At 35.6% G+C, this 15759-nt stretch overlaps 1 protein-coding gene across 1 annotated transcript; it reads left to right on the top strand.

Moving 5' to 3' along the window:
- The first annotated feature begins 772 nt into the window (after positions 1-772).
- LOC148572714 (uncharacterized) lies at positions 773-1402 on the top strand. Its single transcript, XM_088507713.1, has one exon. It carries the CDS (start codon positions 773-775, stop codon positions 1400-1402), a length of 630 nt encoding a protein of 209 aa, XP_088363839.1.
- The last annotated feature ends 14357 nt before the right edge of the window (positions 1403-15759 follow it).

Genomic DNA, 15759 nt, shown 5'->3' on the forward strand with positions numbered 1-15759 from the left:
TAATATTTTATCATTATAAATAATAAATTATAATAAAAATAACATTATACATAATAGAGTTTGTTTTTTGTATAGCTGTCAAGTTGGTTAGTTTGTTAGACATAATTATAGCACTATTAGTTAGTAATTTATTTTTCCCTTTTGCTATATATATATATTGTAATTGGTACTCAGTACTCCGTGGTGGTTCTTTTAATCAATTATTCTCTCTTTTCACTTCTTTTCAATTCTTCTTCCATTACTTTAAATTTCAATGACGTGAGAGTACATCACCAACCTTCTTCTTTTCTTATAATTATTTTTGTAATTCACTTGAATTTTAAGCTTGGTATCATTTTACATGGTATCAGAGCGAGAAGATCCAACTATGGCAGATAATTTAGCTAATTCGAATGCAAGCCCTTCATCAAATTCCGCTGCAGATTTTGAGAATTTCACCGCTTTCATGCGTCAATTCTCTCAGTTACAGGCACATCTTGGCAGATCTAGTTCCTCTTCTGCAATTTCTGATCTGATTAGCCCTTATTTTCTTCATCCAGGAGAAAGTCCTGGTTTGTCTCTAATTCCGCTTAAATTAACACCTCAAAATTATTATCAGTGGTCGCACCATATGTGGAGAGCACTCAGATCGAAGAACAAGGTGAAATTTCTCGATGGATCCATTCTAAAACCAGGTGAAGGTGATCCTAATTTTGAAGCATGGGATAGGTGTAACAATTTTCTCCTCTCCTAGATCAACCTCTCTCTCAGCCCTGAAATCGCTAAGAGCGTGATGTGGATTAGCTCAGCTCCAGACTTGTGGAATGATTTAAAACGTCGTTACTCACAGGGAGATGACTTTCGAGTTGGTGCGTTAAAAGAAGAATTTTATGCACTCAAACAAGGTGATCTTACTGTTACCTCTTACTTTGCTATGTTGAAAGCTATTTGGGAAGAATTAGAAAATTTACGTGCTATTCCTAGTTGTGTTGCTTGTGTTAATGGATGTTCATGTGGATTACGAATTGTTCGAGACTATGCTTCTGAGGAATATGTTGTCAAATTCTTAAAAAGATTGAATGAGCAATATTCAAATGTTAAATCACAAATCATGCTAATGAAGCCGTTACCTGAAATCAACACAGTACTATCTATGTTAACCCAACAAGAGCAAGAATTGAATTGTGACCCGTCAAATAGCAACATAGTGACTAACTCTTTAGAGGTGCAAACCTCAACTGGAGGCGGTTCATTTTCTGAAAAAGGCAGAGGCCGTGGACGAAATTCAGTCAGAGGAGGAAATAAAAAATCTTATAGTCGAGGCTACACTTCAAAGTTTTGTAGCTACTGTAATCGAATTGGTCATTTAGCAGAGACATGCTATAAGAAAAATGGCTTCCTACTCACCAAAAGCAGCGAGTAGCCAATCAACTTAGCACTGACGAGATAGTTGAGAATTCTAGTGCTGAGATTGCTAATTCTAACCAGGATAAAAAGAGCGATGATACAGTACTTGTGTTGACTCCAGATCAGAAGGAAATCTTACTAGCACTCCTTTAACAACCACGCATGCCAACTTCAAATAGTGTAAACCACATTACTTCTTCCGCCACCCTTACTCAACCAAAAGGTAGGCATTGCTTGAGTGTATCATCAAATTTTACTAAAACTTCTTAGATACTTGACAGTGGAGCTATTGATCATGCATCCTATATTCAAGAGTCTTTCAAAACTTTTCATTATATGAGACCAGTTTTGGTAAATCTACCTGATGGTTCTACCACTACAACAAATATTTGTGGCACTGTGCAACTCTCTAAATATTTGATTCTTACCAATGTTTTATTCATACCTCACTTTAAATATAATTTGATTTCAGTGTCTAAACTCACAAAGTCATTACATTGTGAATTAAAATTTACTGATTCTTTTTGTGAGATACAGGTACTCCCATCATTGAAGATGATTGGGCAAGCTAAAGTCATTGGTGATCTTTATGTGATGGATGCTCAACCTTGGAAACTAACTACACCAGAAGTTAACACACATTCTATAAATGTCACAGTGCAGCAAGATTTAGGAACTCTATGGCATGCTAGACTATGTCATTTACCATCTAAAAGAATGTCAATCATGAAAAATATATTTCCATTTATTGAATGCATTTCATCATCTCATGTTTGTGATTCTTGCCACTTGGCTAGACAAAAGAAATTGTCTTTTCCCATTAGTAATACACAATCAGAATATATTTTTGATTTGTTATATATAGATATTTGGGGACCACTCTCACCTTTATCTACTGCTGGCCATAAATATTTTCTTACAATTGTAGAAGATAAAACGAGGTTTACTTGGATTTATTGCATGAAACTAAAATCCGAAACTAGAGTGTTAGTAGAAAATTTTGTTCAAATGGTGCAAACTCAATTTCATAAAGTTGTGAAACAAATTAGAACAGATAATGGGATGGAATTTAAAATGAACTCCTTCTATAACTCGAAAGGAATATTACATCAAACATCTTGTGTTGAAACTCCTCAACAAAATGGAATTGTTGAGAGGAAGCATCAACATATACTGAATATTGCAATAGCACTTTTGTTTCATTCTAATGTGCCAAAATGTTTTTGGCACTATGCTATGCAACATTCAGTACATTTAATAAATAGACTACCAAGCACCTTCTTGAATCATCAAACGCCTTATGAGGCACTTTTCAAGAATAAACCAGATTTGACTCATCTCAAGGTATTTGGTTGTCTTGTTTTTGCTACCACTTTGAGTACTAATAGAAGAAAATTAGATCCTAGAGCTAGAAAATGTGTTTTTCTTGGTTATCAATCAGGAACAAAAGGGTCCATTTTGTTTGATTTAAAATCCAAAGAAATTTTTATATCAAGAAACACTGAATTTTATGAACACTATTTTCCATTCAAACAAATACCAAGCACTGATTTTTCTATAGATCAGCCTTCAATTGAATCATCCAATTTTGACCCTTTTGCATTCTTTTATAATAACTCTGCACATACTTCTTCATATGAGCCTACTCATGGCATAATTGCACCTCACACCATACACACTACACCTGATTTATCTGCCACTTCTACATCACCTATGGCATCTCTTCATGATATAACAGATTTTGCATCACCCGCCACCTTAGAATCAGCATCTGCATTGGCACCATTGGAACATTCATCCATTCATATTGAGTCACAATCTGCTGCACCAGTTTTGAGAAGGTCTGAACGAGAAAGAAAAACACCCTCTTATCTTAAAGATTTTCATTGTTTCCATATTTCATCACATAGAGATACAATCAATGTGGCCCAATTACCTTCAACATGTAAGTATCCCCTTTCTCACCATTTGTCATATTCATTGTTTACTCCCAAGTACCAAGCCTTCACTTTTGCTCTCATAAATAACTCGGACCCCAAACACTATTCTGAGGGTGTTATGCATGATTGTTGGAGGAAGGCTATTGAGGCAGAACTCACTGCTCTTGAGCAAAACAAAACCTGGATCATCACTTCTCTTCCTCCTGGAAAGAATGCAGTTGGTTGTAAGTGGATTTTTCGCACAAAATTCAACCCAGATGGCACTATCGAGAGGCATAAGGCACGTCTTGTTGCCCAAGGTTTCACTCAAATTCCTGGAGTCGATTACATTGACACCTTTAGTCCCGTTGTGAAAATGAGCACTGTGCGTGTTCTTCTTACCGTTGCAGCAGCAAAGAATTGGCATCTTCATCAACTTGATGTGAATACAGCTTTTCTCCATGGAGACCTACATGAGGACGTTTATATGAAACTTCCAAAGGGGTTGCAGTGTTCCGATCCAAACTTAGTCTGTAAGTTGACAAAATCTTTGTACGGTTTGAAACAAGCTAGTCGCCAATGGAACATCAAGTTGTCTGCTGCACTTGCTGATCTGGGGTTTACTCCATCTGAAAATGATCACTCGCTTTTTACCAAATCCACAGGTACAACTTTCACAGCTATTCTTGTTTATGTTGATGATCTTGTGTTAGCTGGAGATGATTTGAGTGAAATTCAAGCTGTCAAAATGTTTTTGGATGATAAGTTCAAAATTAAAGACCTTGGCCTTCTTAAGTTCTTTATTGGGATGGAGGTAGCACGAAGCAATGCTAGTATTGCACTGTATCAAAGAAAGTATGCATTGGATTTGATCACAGACTGCGGTTTGCTTGGTGCAAAACCAGCATCTACTCCTATGGAGTACACTACTTCTCTGTCTAAGGCTTCAGGCTCCCCTCTTCCTGATGCAACCATCTATCGTAGATTGGTGGGCAGACTTCTGTACCTTACTAACACAAGACCAGATCTCAGCTACTCTGTTGGATGCCTATCTCAGTTCATGGATTCACCAACTGACGCCCACTTGAAGGCTGCCTATAGGATCATCCGGTATCTAAAACAATCACCAGCAACTGGCTTATTTTTCTCTGTCAATAATTCTTTCACATCTGGTTACACTGATTCTGATTGGGGGGTAAAGACACCCGAAAATCCATCAGTGGTGATTGTTTCTTCCTTGACCAAACTCTTATTTCTTGGAAGAGTAAGAAGCAGGCTACAGTTTCAAGGTCGTCCTCAGAAGCAGAATATCGCGCCCTTGCTAATGGCACTTGTGAACTCGTTTGGTTACTCAAACTACTAAAGGAATTCAACATTCTTCCTCCTCTTCCGGTTGATATCTTCTGTGATAATAAATCTGCTATCTATATTGCTTCAAATCCTGTCTTTCATGAAAGAACCAAGCATGTTAAGGTTGATTGTCATGTGGCTCGAAACAAGTTTAAAGAAGGGGTTTCTAATCTTAGGCACGTTGTCTCTAGTGAACAACCGGCTGATCTATTCACTAAATCCCTTCCTCCAGGTCTCATTTGCTTTCCAAACTGGGATTACTTGATTTGCACAAACCACGTAATACCAGCTTGCGGGGGATGTAACATAATAGAGTTTGTTTTTTGTATAGCTGTCAAGTTGGTTAGTTTGTTAGACATAATTATAGCACTATTAGTTAGTAATTTATTTTTCTCTTTTGCTATATATATATATTGTAATTGGTACTCAGTACTCCGTGGTGGTTCTTTTAATCAATTATTCTCTCTTTTCACTTCTTTTCAATTCTTCTCCCTTTACTTTAAATTTCAATGACCTGAGAGTACATCACCAACCTTCTTCTTTTTTTATAATTATTTTTATAATTCACTTGAATTTTAAGTTTGGTATCATTTTACAAAAAATTGTACACATAGATATTAAAACACAAAATAATAAATTGACATGGACATATATAAACACCCTAGACTTATGTATTCAATCTATTGCAAGAGTATTGTGTCGTATCCGACACTATCTGCGATGGACATAGATACATCAAAGTTTTAGACGTGTTCGTGTTTCCTAAAAAAAAAAACATCACGTGAAAAATTAAATGAAAAATGTTAAAAAGTAGTTTATGTCATGAGTGTATTAATATAGGAAAGTGGATTGAGTATTTTTACCATGGTAATCATACTTAATAATAGTCACCAAAAAAAATACTTAATAACAAAATTTTTGAATTTGACTTAAAAAAATTAGAAGAAAAATTAAAAACACCAACAAAAAATAATTATATAAGTGAATTTACATTATAATATAAAATGAGATTAATATAGAATAAAGCATGCAGACTTGCACTTATTTTTTATGTAGCAAACTAATTGACCTTTATTCCTTTAATTACTTTGAGCTAATAATCTTGAAAGATGACTTTATATTTATGTTAAAGATGGCCAATGCTTGAGTGCAATTCTTATTTTCAAATTTTAATTAAAGGCTCCACCGGTCCACCCAGCTTTATTTGTAGTGCATGTGTGTCTTTCGTTCTGCACTACTCAAGAGTTCCATTAGGTACATGAGGGAGCTAAATAAAATATTAGAAAAGACCAAAAATATTTATACAATAAAATAAAATTAAAATAAAATTTTAAAAGAAGTTAAACTAAAATTTATATATAATTTACATGTAAAAAATTAAAATTAGAGAAAATTATTGCCTTCCTTTTTTATCATCTGGCTCTGTCCTAATTAGGTAGTGAAAATAATGTTTATTAAAAGTATTTAACATCAAATATTTTGTTTTATTATAGTTTACCAAACTTTTATTGACTAATAAAAAATATTATAGGATGATCAAAATTTATTAAATTTAACCATTAATTAATTATTAATATTTAAAGTATAGAATAAAATATATTATTAAATTAATAGACTAAAAGAATTAAACTAAAAAATTAAATTAATAATTCAAAATAATAAATTTTTATGGGCGATAGGATTTCTGTTGACTAAAATGAGATTTGGAAGCGAGAGCAATTTTCTTGAGACATAAAAAATGGGATCTTTGATTAACTCTTCCACACATATATGATATAACTCTCCAATAATGTAACCTTATCAAAACAATAATTACGGGTAATATAAGATCCACTAACTAAGATATGTTTAAGGCGACTAACCATTCAAACAAAAGTTTGACTAAAGTGATACAGTAGTGGAGAAGGCATTAAGAGAAGTTAGTAATAAGAAGCTTTGGTAGCTTAGCTTGTAGTTCGAATTTTTAAAGAATAAGGTCCAGTTTGAGTAAATAATTTAAATAAGTTCTTTTGGAAAAAGAGCTTAAAGTATAATGATTTTTATTAATAGTAGCTTATAAATAAGTTATTTTGTGTTTGGATTTTTAGTTATAAAAGTACTTATTTTAAAGTTATAGTGTTTGGATAAATAATTCAAAAAATAAATTTTTTTTTTTACAAAAGAGGATGAATATTAAAATAACGATGATAACAAATATTTTCCAATATTGAATGTTGATTTTACCTAATCTAATCACTAATATTGTGCATGATATGGTAGGTAAAAATAAAAAATAACTATAAAATGTGTCAATGTATATTTTGTTGCTGTTTTTTATTTTACTCCTATTAGAACTCCCTTCTCCTTTATTGAGGTCAAGAACTTGCTATAATTAACTATGAAAATAATAGCAATCTATAAAATCACATGTGAAAAAAATAAAATTAAAACTAAAATTTCATACCACAGTTAAATACAAATTTAATAATAAAAAATAGAGTGATAAAATAGTAAAAAAATACTTAGAAGGAATATATGCAGTAGGTTGTTCTTCAGATGCAATATTGTTTGAAAATGAAAATGGTGGTAGAGGAGCAATACTTTCATCAGATGAATCATTACGTGAAAATGATGGTGAGGTTTGGAACATTGCATGAGAATGATGGTAGAATGATGGTGGAAGGTCAATGCTTCTAGCAGACCTTGAGTGAAAATGGTGGTGAAGAGTCAATATTTTTCACAGAGTAGATTTTTTTGTTTTGAAATTAATTTAAAAAAAAAAGTGGTAGAATGACTTATCAAAAAGCCGAGAAGTCATATATTTCTACTTTTTCAAAAAGCTATAAATTAACTTTTCGGGAAGTTAAAAGCTTTTTTTAAGATGATGCCAAATACACAAATTATGACTTTTCATAATCCAAAAGTCACAAAAAGTAGCTTCTGCTACTTCCCAAACGGACTCTAAGTAGGTTGTTAATTAACTTTTTTATTCTTAAAGTTATACAATTTAAACTTTTAATGTATTATATGCATTTAAATTTCATTATCACCTTTATTATAATCGATTTGCACATCAATGTAAATAATTATTTTTATTTTAGAAATTATCTAAAAATTGTTTTAAGGTTATTGATTAAGAAAGTTAAAATAAAAATTTTTATTACTTTTAATGTATTGAAAACTTTAAAAGTTTATGATTTTTATTCATAGTTTTTTATTTATGGTATGCTTAAAGAATGTTTTTAATACATTTTTTATCAAAAATTTCGATTTAATAGTTTTTTGTTTAAATTTTAACCTATTCAATACATTAAAAATATAATAAATTTATATTTTTTAATAACTTTAAAAAAATTTATAGTACTCTTAATTAGCATCTATAGAATACATATTAGTAAAATCTAATTATTTTAAACTAAACTATATTTAAAATCTAGGTTGATAGAGTAAAATAATTAGATTTTACTAACTCAGAATTAAGATAAACTCCTTTTTATTTTTCGTGGACTTAATTTGAAAAGTGCGAGAATGAAAAATAAGTTGAGGACAATAAATTAACGGTGAAAACTCAGGTGTAGTCAACTTTACATAAAATTAATAGTTAAAAATTATTAAATAATTTAATTAATTTGACTAAATTTTTTTAACAACTCTCAATTATCAATTTCACGTGAAGTTGATTCCACTTTAATTTCCACCTAAATTAATACTATATTCAAAGAAGTTAATGCTATCCACCGAAACAAGCAAGAAAGACATTTCAAGAGAAAAACAGAGAAGTAAGCAAGGTAGAAGATTGACCAATAAAAAAAAGGAAGTAAGATTCATGATTGAAGTAGTAGAAAGTTATTGGAGCCACTATATAGTCTTGTCTTGTGATTGATGGAATTTTTGTTTTCATCATAAGCTATTCGGAATTTTTTTTTTGGGTGAATGATAAGGTACTATCACCATTAGCTAGATTATTCACTAAAGTTATTTAAGAACAATTGTATTTAGTTAGAATTCAATTACTATTCTGTGCTTATATATATACTATCAGCTAGAGTTTGAATCAATACAACTAATTTATTTTTTTCCCAATTCTTTGTTCTCTCTCATTTTTTAACATGATATCAGAAGATATTTCTTTTTATAACATTCTTTCGCAAACTTCATTCTCTTCTGAAATATTTCTCTTCTCATAAACTCACGCAACAGAATTTGATGAGAGTTTGATTACTTCACCAATTTGCGATTATTTACAGTGAAAGCAAGAAGCTCCGATCAACGAGTTTAGAAAAGACATTTTGAATCTTATTACCCCAAGATTCATTGATCCTAAAATGGCGGATCCATTTGCACTCTCCATGGCAGATCAACCGGATTTGATCCTCGTCACTCAGTAACTCACTGAGAAAAACTACCACTTTTTGAGTCGCGCTATGAAGAAAGCCCTAAACGCCAAGAGAAAGCTTGGATTTATCAGCGGCACAATTTCAAGTTTAGATCCAACTGCAAATCTTTATCAATTTGAAAATTGGCAATGTGTCAATGATGTAGTGAACACTTGGATCATCAATTCAGTTTCAAAGAAAATTGCAACCTTACTCGTTTATGCAGATTCGACTGAGGAACTTTAGCATGTTCTCAAAGAAAGGTTCGAGCATGGCAATAGACCTAGAATTTTTGAGATAAAGAGAGAACTCATGAACCTAAAGTAAGATGCTATGACTGTGTCTCAGTACATTACCAGGATCAAAATGTTGTTAGAAGAGCTCAGTTCCTATCGTTCAGTGCCGTGTAACTGCGATGATGCCCGCTCAATGCAAGACTTTCTTCAATCTGAATATGTACACTGTTTTTTCATGGGTCTTGATGAATTTTTTGCACAAATTTGTGCTCAAATTCTACTTATAAAACTCCTACCAGCCATCAACAAAGCTCTCTCATAGTTCAAGAAAAGAGGCACAGGTCAATTGGCACTAGCTCCTCCTCAAATCAGGTAGCATTCTCGGCAAGGAATAATCAACCTCAACAACAATTCCATGGATGAGGCAAGGGGCAACAGAAGAAGGACAGGCCTATGTGCTCCCACTGTGGATTGCTTGGCCACACAGTGAAAAAATGCTACAAGATCCATGGCTTTCTTCCTGGTTATGGCAGAGGACGTAGAACCAAACCATCAGTTCATCATGTTGCAGCCTCAAAGGCAAAGTTCACACTAAGCTTAGACCAGAACCAGATACAACAACTGATTGCGTTACTCAATAATCAGCAGATTTTAGATTTGCCAGCAGCTAATTCTGCTGAAGTGGCTACACCTACAGGTATAGTCCTCAACTCATCACTTTCAAGAAATCAAATACCTCAAAATTGTTGGATCCTTGACAGTGGAGCGAAAATTCACATAGCATGTGACTTGAACCTCTTTTCCAATTTTCATACCTCTTAAAATTTTTCAATAATCTTCCCAAATAATTTTGTTTTCACAGCAAATTATGTAGGTACCATGATTATTAGTCCTGAAATCACATTGAACAATGTTTTATATGTACTTGAATTTTCTATTAATCTACTATCAATTTCTTCTTTTCTAAAAAACACACAAATCACAATCACATTTGGCCACAACTTCTTTGACATCCAGGACCCCAGTTTATTGAGAAAGATTGGGAAGGATGACTTAAGCAATGGAATTTACATCCTAAAACCTGAGCCACCTTCCAAGATCACTACACCAATTTCGGTTCCAATTACTGACATTGTTAAAGTCAATTTCTGTCAATTTGACCTTCGGTATTTTAGATTAGGCCATGCATCCAATAAGATCTTACAAAGTTTATCCCTGTTCAATAAACCTTCTTCCAATTATGTTTGTTCAATTTGTCCCTTGGCAAAATTCAAAAAGCTTCCTTTGAAGTCACATAACATGTATCCGAATGCATTTGATTTAGTTCATTGTGATGTTTGGAGACCTTACCATGTGCCAACATATATTGGTTACAAATATTTTCTGAGTATTGTTGATGACTAGACCAGATTTTGCTGGATTTATTTTTTGCATAACAAAAGTGAAGCTGCAGGTTACCTTATATAGTTTTATACATTAATTGAAACTCAATTTAATACCAAGACCAAGTGCATCAGATCGGACAATGCAAAAGAGTTGGCTATTACTGATTTCTTGCATGAAAAAGGGAGTCCTTCACTAGTTCTCCTGCTCATACAGGCCTCAGCAGAATGCAGTGATTGAAAGAAAGCACCAGCACATCCTCAATGTAGCCAGATCACTCTATTTTCAATCCAAAGTCCCTATTTGGTTGTGGGGAGAGTGTGTCAACACGGCATTGTTTTTGATAGGACACCATCAAAATTGCTCAAGTTCAAGTCACCATTTGAGATCTTGTTCAACAAACAACCAGCATATGAGAGGTTAAGAGTCTTTGGTTGCCTGGCATATGCAGCTACTAATTCTAATAGAAGACCAAAATTTAATGCTCGAGCTGACCCATTAGTGTTCATTGGCTACCCAATAGGTTATAAGGAATACAAACTGTACAATTTAAAATCAAAACAATTTTTCGTATCTAGAGATGTTGTTTTCCATAAATCCAGTCTTCCATTCACCAACAAACCAAACCCTAACCTTGATTCTAATCTATTCAATGACACAGTGCTACCAATACTTGCTTCGGAAACCACCCCTAATATCCAACCACTTCCAGAAAATATAGCTACCCAAACATTACCACCTCCGTGCCAAAAATAATGCCATACCTGGTCCTGAACCCCACCAACCTCTTAGAAGATCTACCAAACCCCATCAAACACCTCACTATCTTCGAGACTATGTCCATCACACCAATATTTCATATCCAATTTTAAACTACTTTAGACACCACAGACTTAACCAGGCTTATCAGGCCACCATTGCCAATGTGACCAAAATACCTGAACCACAATTCTATCGTCAGGCCGTGAGACATGAGCAATGGTGACATGCTATGACTAAAGAACTCACAACTTTAGAGATGAACAACACTTGGCAACTAGTTTCTCTACCATCCAACAAACACACTATCGACTGCAAATGGGTATAAAAGGCAAAATTGAAGGCTGATGGAACTCTTGATAGGTACATGGCCCGTTTGGTTGCAAAAGGCTACACACAACAGGCAGGGATCGATTTCAAAGAAACCTTCAATCCCGTGGCAAAGATCACCACAGTTAGGATTCTCTTGAGCATAGTAGTTGCCAAGAATTGGAATTTTCTGCAACTGGACATAAACAACGCTTTTCTAAATGGGAAATTATTTGAAGAAGTTTACATGGTAGTCCCGCTTGGACATCCACAGAGAAATCAGGATTTGGTGTGAAAATTAACCAAATCACTCTATGGTTTGAGGCAAGCCTCACGTCAATGGTTCAATAAATTCTGTACAACAGTAACCTATCATGGATTCACACAATGTAAAAGTGATTACTCTCTGTTTTTGTTTGGTAACGGTCCATCAACCATTTTTGTATTGGTCTATGTTGATGACATCATCATAGCTGGACCTGACAATGACAGCATCAAAAGAGTTGAAGCAAAACTGAAGGTAGTCTTCAAGCTCAAGGTGCTTGGTGACTTGAAGTTCTTCCTTGGTTTGGAGTTGGCAAAATCCAGCAAGAAAATTTTTTTGTCCCAATGTAAATACACCCTTTCACTACTAGAGGACACTGATTTCTTGGGTTGTAAGCCTGCTTCTCTCCCATAGATGCAAATTTAAAGCTTCGCACAGGTGAAGGGGAGACTTTGGCAGACCCATCTGCCTATCGTAGACTCATTGGCAGATTGATGTACCTAACAATCTCCTGACCGGATGTAGATTTTGTTGTCACCAAACTAGCATAGTTCATGTTTGATCCTCGTGTCCCCTATCTTAATGCAGTTCACCAAATCCTCATGTCCCCCATCCTCGTATCGCGTTTGGATTGGCATGCATACATGTGACTGCGGTCTCTTTCAGTCATTGCATTACCCATGTCGACACGCCCTGACGGCATGTGCAGCTGCGAGCATCAAGTGGGGGCATTTCGTCAATCCCTTGTGCAAGATGGCATATGTTTTCAACGTATATGAGATGGAGTTTCCGCCGATAAGATGTGGCCTCCATGGTACGGTGCACGCCTGAAGCCCAACCCGGCCATGCGATGGAAGGCAACGGGAAGGCCAATATCTACTCAGCTACGGAATGAGATGGATGCTGTTGAGTCGGCAGAGAAGAGATGTGGACTATGTCGAGGGGAGGAACACACGAAACGAGGGTGTCCCAACGCACAGCAGTCAGATTAATGACAACCGACAGCTTAGGATTTAGGGCTTTGCATTGCAAGGTTGTAAATTCTATGTATAATGAAACAATCTGTGTTTTTACTTATTATGTCTGTCTCTTATGTGTAATGAAACAATCAGTCATTTTATTTAGTGTATCCGTTATTCTTTAGTCTTGTTCTTTTAACATCTACTTAAAGCATTAACACTAGGCATGACTGATGAATAATCAACTTAAAACATTAACGTAAAAAGCATACATGATGTATCAACTGGCTAAGCATAACTGATGATCATAACATCTAGAGTCATACATGAATAATCAACTAAAAAGCATAACTGATGATCATAATATCTAGAGTCATACACGAATAATCAACTAAAAAAGCATAACTGATGATCGTAATACATAATCATAATGTACAATACATAAAAAAAGCTAATCCATACTAAACACTAATGCCGTCCACCTGCTGGATCCAAATGGTGTCCAGTCCCATATCCACAAGGACTAGAAACCCTCAGAGGACGGGCTGGACGAGGACAAAAACTTGGGTGGCTCGCAGTGGGGGGGGGGGGTGTCTGCTGTGGTGGTGGTGGTGGAGGAACTGGTCCATGCACAGGTGAAGGTGGAGGATGTGGTCCATGCACGGGTGGCGGCGGAGGAGGTGGTAGCTAGACTGATCTCGACAAAGGTGGCTGTGGTGGTGGAGGTGGAGTCTGGTAATACGATGATGGCGCATATCCATACTGGTGGTGGCTTGGCGGTGGAGTATGATAATATGATGATGGTGCTGACCCATATTGAACGGATACACTGCTCGATGACCCTGGTATGTCAATATGGTCTCTCTGCTGTCGATAATGACCTGCAAACTCATCCATCGCATCCCCAGTCACACCGAAAATTTGGAACATGTCATCGATGTTTATCTTAACATCTGAGCCAATGTCGAACTGGGCATGGTCCCAGGAGGTGTCATCAGCCAGGTGGTGACTGGGGATGGAGGTACCCAGGATAAGAGTCCTGACCATGTCGGCCTCATGCTCAACACAGAATGCGTCGGATGGACTCTGACGAGATCGTATCCCGCTGGACTAAAACACAGGAACCTATAGTAGATCCACGAGACAAGAAGTGGCATACAGCCTGCAATGTCAATCACATCACGCCTTGCCGCGGTGCACAATGAGTGATATGTATGACAGAGCAGTGCAGACCCCATGACAACTAGTTGCAACGGTCAAAATCCTCTAACAGTGGCAACCATCTCAAAGGGACAAGTATAGCAGACTTGTCCGTAAACAGAAACCCCCAATGAGCATCATCAAGTAGCACTGGGCGTACTGACGAAATGTATCCAGAGCTGCACCTTCTGGAATGTGTGCAACCCTATCCTTCAGCTAGGTCATCCTCACCCTGAAAACCTACTTCGCTCCTTCCGGCTGTGGTGGCGTCGTGGTGCCAAGTAAATCCTCAACCCACTCCCACGTGTGGTGTCCATGCCATCGTTGGAAGTCTCTGGTGCAACCCCCGATCGGTTTTCCACCAGTGCGCAAACCAATGTGGTAGGCAACATCTTGGAGTGTAATGCTGACCTCACTCTATGGAAGGTGGAACGTGTGAGTCTCGGACCTCCACTACTCGACAAATACAGAGAAAAAAAAAATATCAAATATGAAATTCCTGAACTCTATTGCATGCCCAAATCCAGCCTCTCTTATATAAGGCAACAGGATATCCGGTGAGGAGAGACCCAAGGTCACACGGCGTGACAACGGTAACCGTGGTCTCTGAATTCCCATAACATTTACTCTCGCATATTAATCTCGTCTAAACCGTTAATTGTTGCTACAGATTACTAAAAATTATAAACCACCTAAATAAACAATTATATTAAATGTAACAGATACCTATTAATTAGACTAACATGTTAATTGAGAATTACTTATTTTATTTATTTAACTTAACTCACAATTCTTTATCTATTTTATTTATTTAACTTAAGTAACAATTACTTGCAATCAATTATGCACATTATAAAATCATATTAGGTATACCAATAAAACTAATATAGATCTTTTAACTTAATTTACTCACCATGCCTACCCCATTAAATAAGTTATTAAACACTAAACATCTAAACTTATTATTCACTAAAAATAAAATAAGAAAAAATCACTAACCTTAAAGTCTAAAGCTCCAACTAAATACCAAGTAGCATTTAGTCTGTTGATGTCTCCTTCGCGGACATCTTCTCGAGAGGTCATACTTTCTGAAGGAACTCGAACTAAAGCGTTGAGAACGTCACAAAAACTTAAAAAATGAAGGTTATTCACAGCAATCTCAGATGTTGTGGCATTATATAAGCATGCGAGTGTATCTTAAACGCTGAGATCCCAATCACGGCACATGTACATATTTCAGGTGCTGAGACTCCATTCGCTTTTTGCCCATATCTCGGGTGTTCAGTACCCGATCTCTGTCCTAATACATATCCTGGGTGCACCCAAAATATGACTTGGCGTCACCCAGTTGGGATCTCAAACGCTGAGATATGTTCGTTTTTGGGTTATACCCTCAACATCCAAAATATGACTTGGCGTCACCCAGTTGGGATCTCAAACGCCGAGATATGTTCGTTTTTGGGTTATACCCTCAGCATCCGAGATATGTCTCGTAATACAATTTTGTAAATACCTCACCATTTATGTATTTTCGTAAATAAAATATTTATTTTATTTAAATAAAAAAATCCCTTATTTTCTCTCAACATGGCGGACAAATTAAAATGGGACTGCAACTAATTCATCTTTTCCTCTTAC

The sequence above is a fragment of the Arachis ipaensis genome, chromosome B3 (assembly GCF_059453495.1).
Source record: "Arachis ipaensis isolate K30076 ecotype BB chromosome B3, ASM5945349v1, whole genome shotgun sequence".
In the NCBI taxonomy this organism is placed as follows: domain Eukaryota; kingdom Viridiplantae; phylum Streptophyta; class Magnoliopsida; order Fabales; family Fabaceae; genus Arachis; species Arachis ipaensis.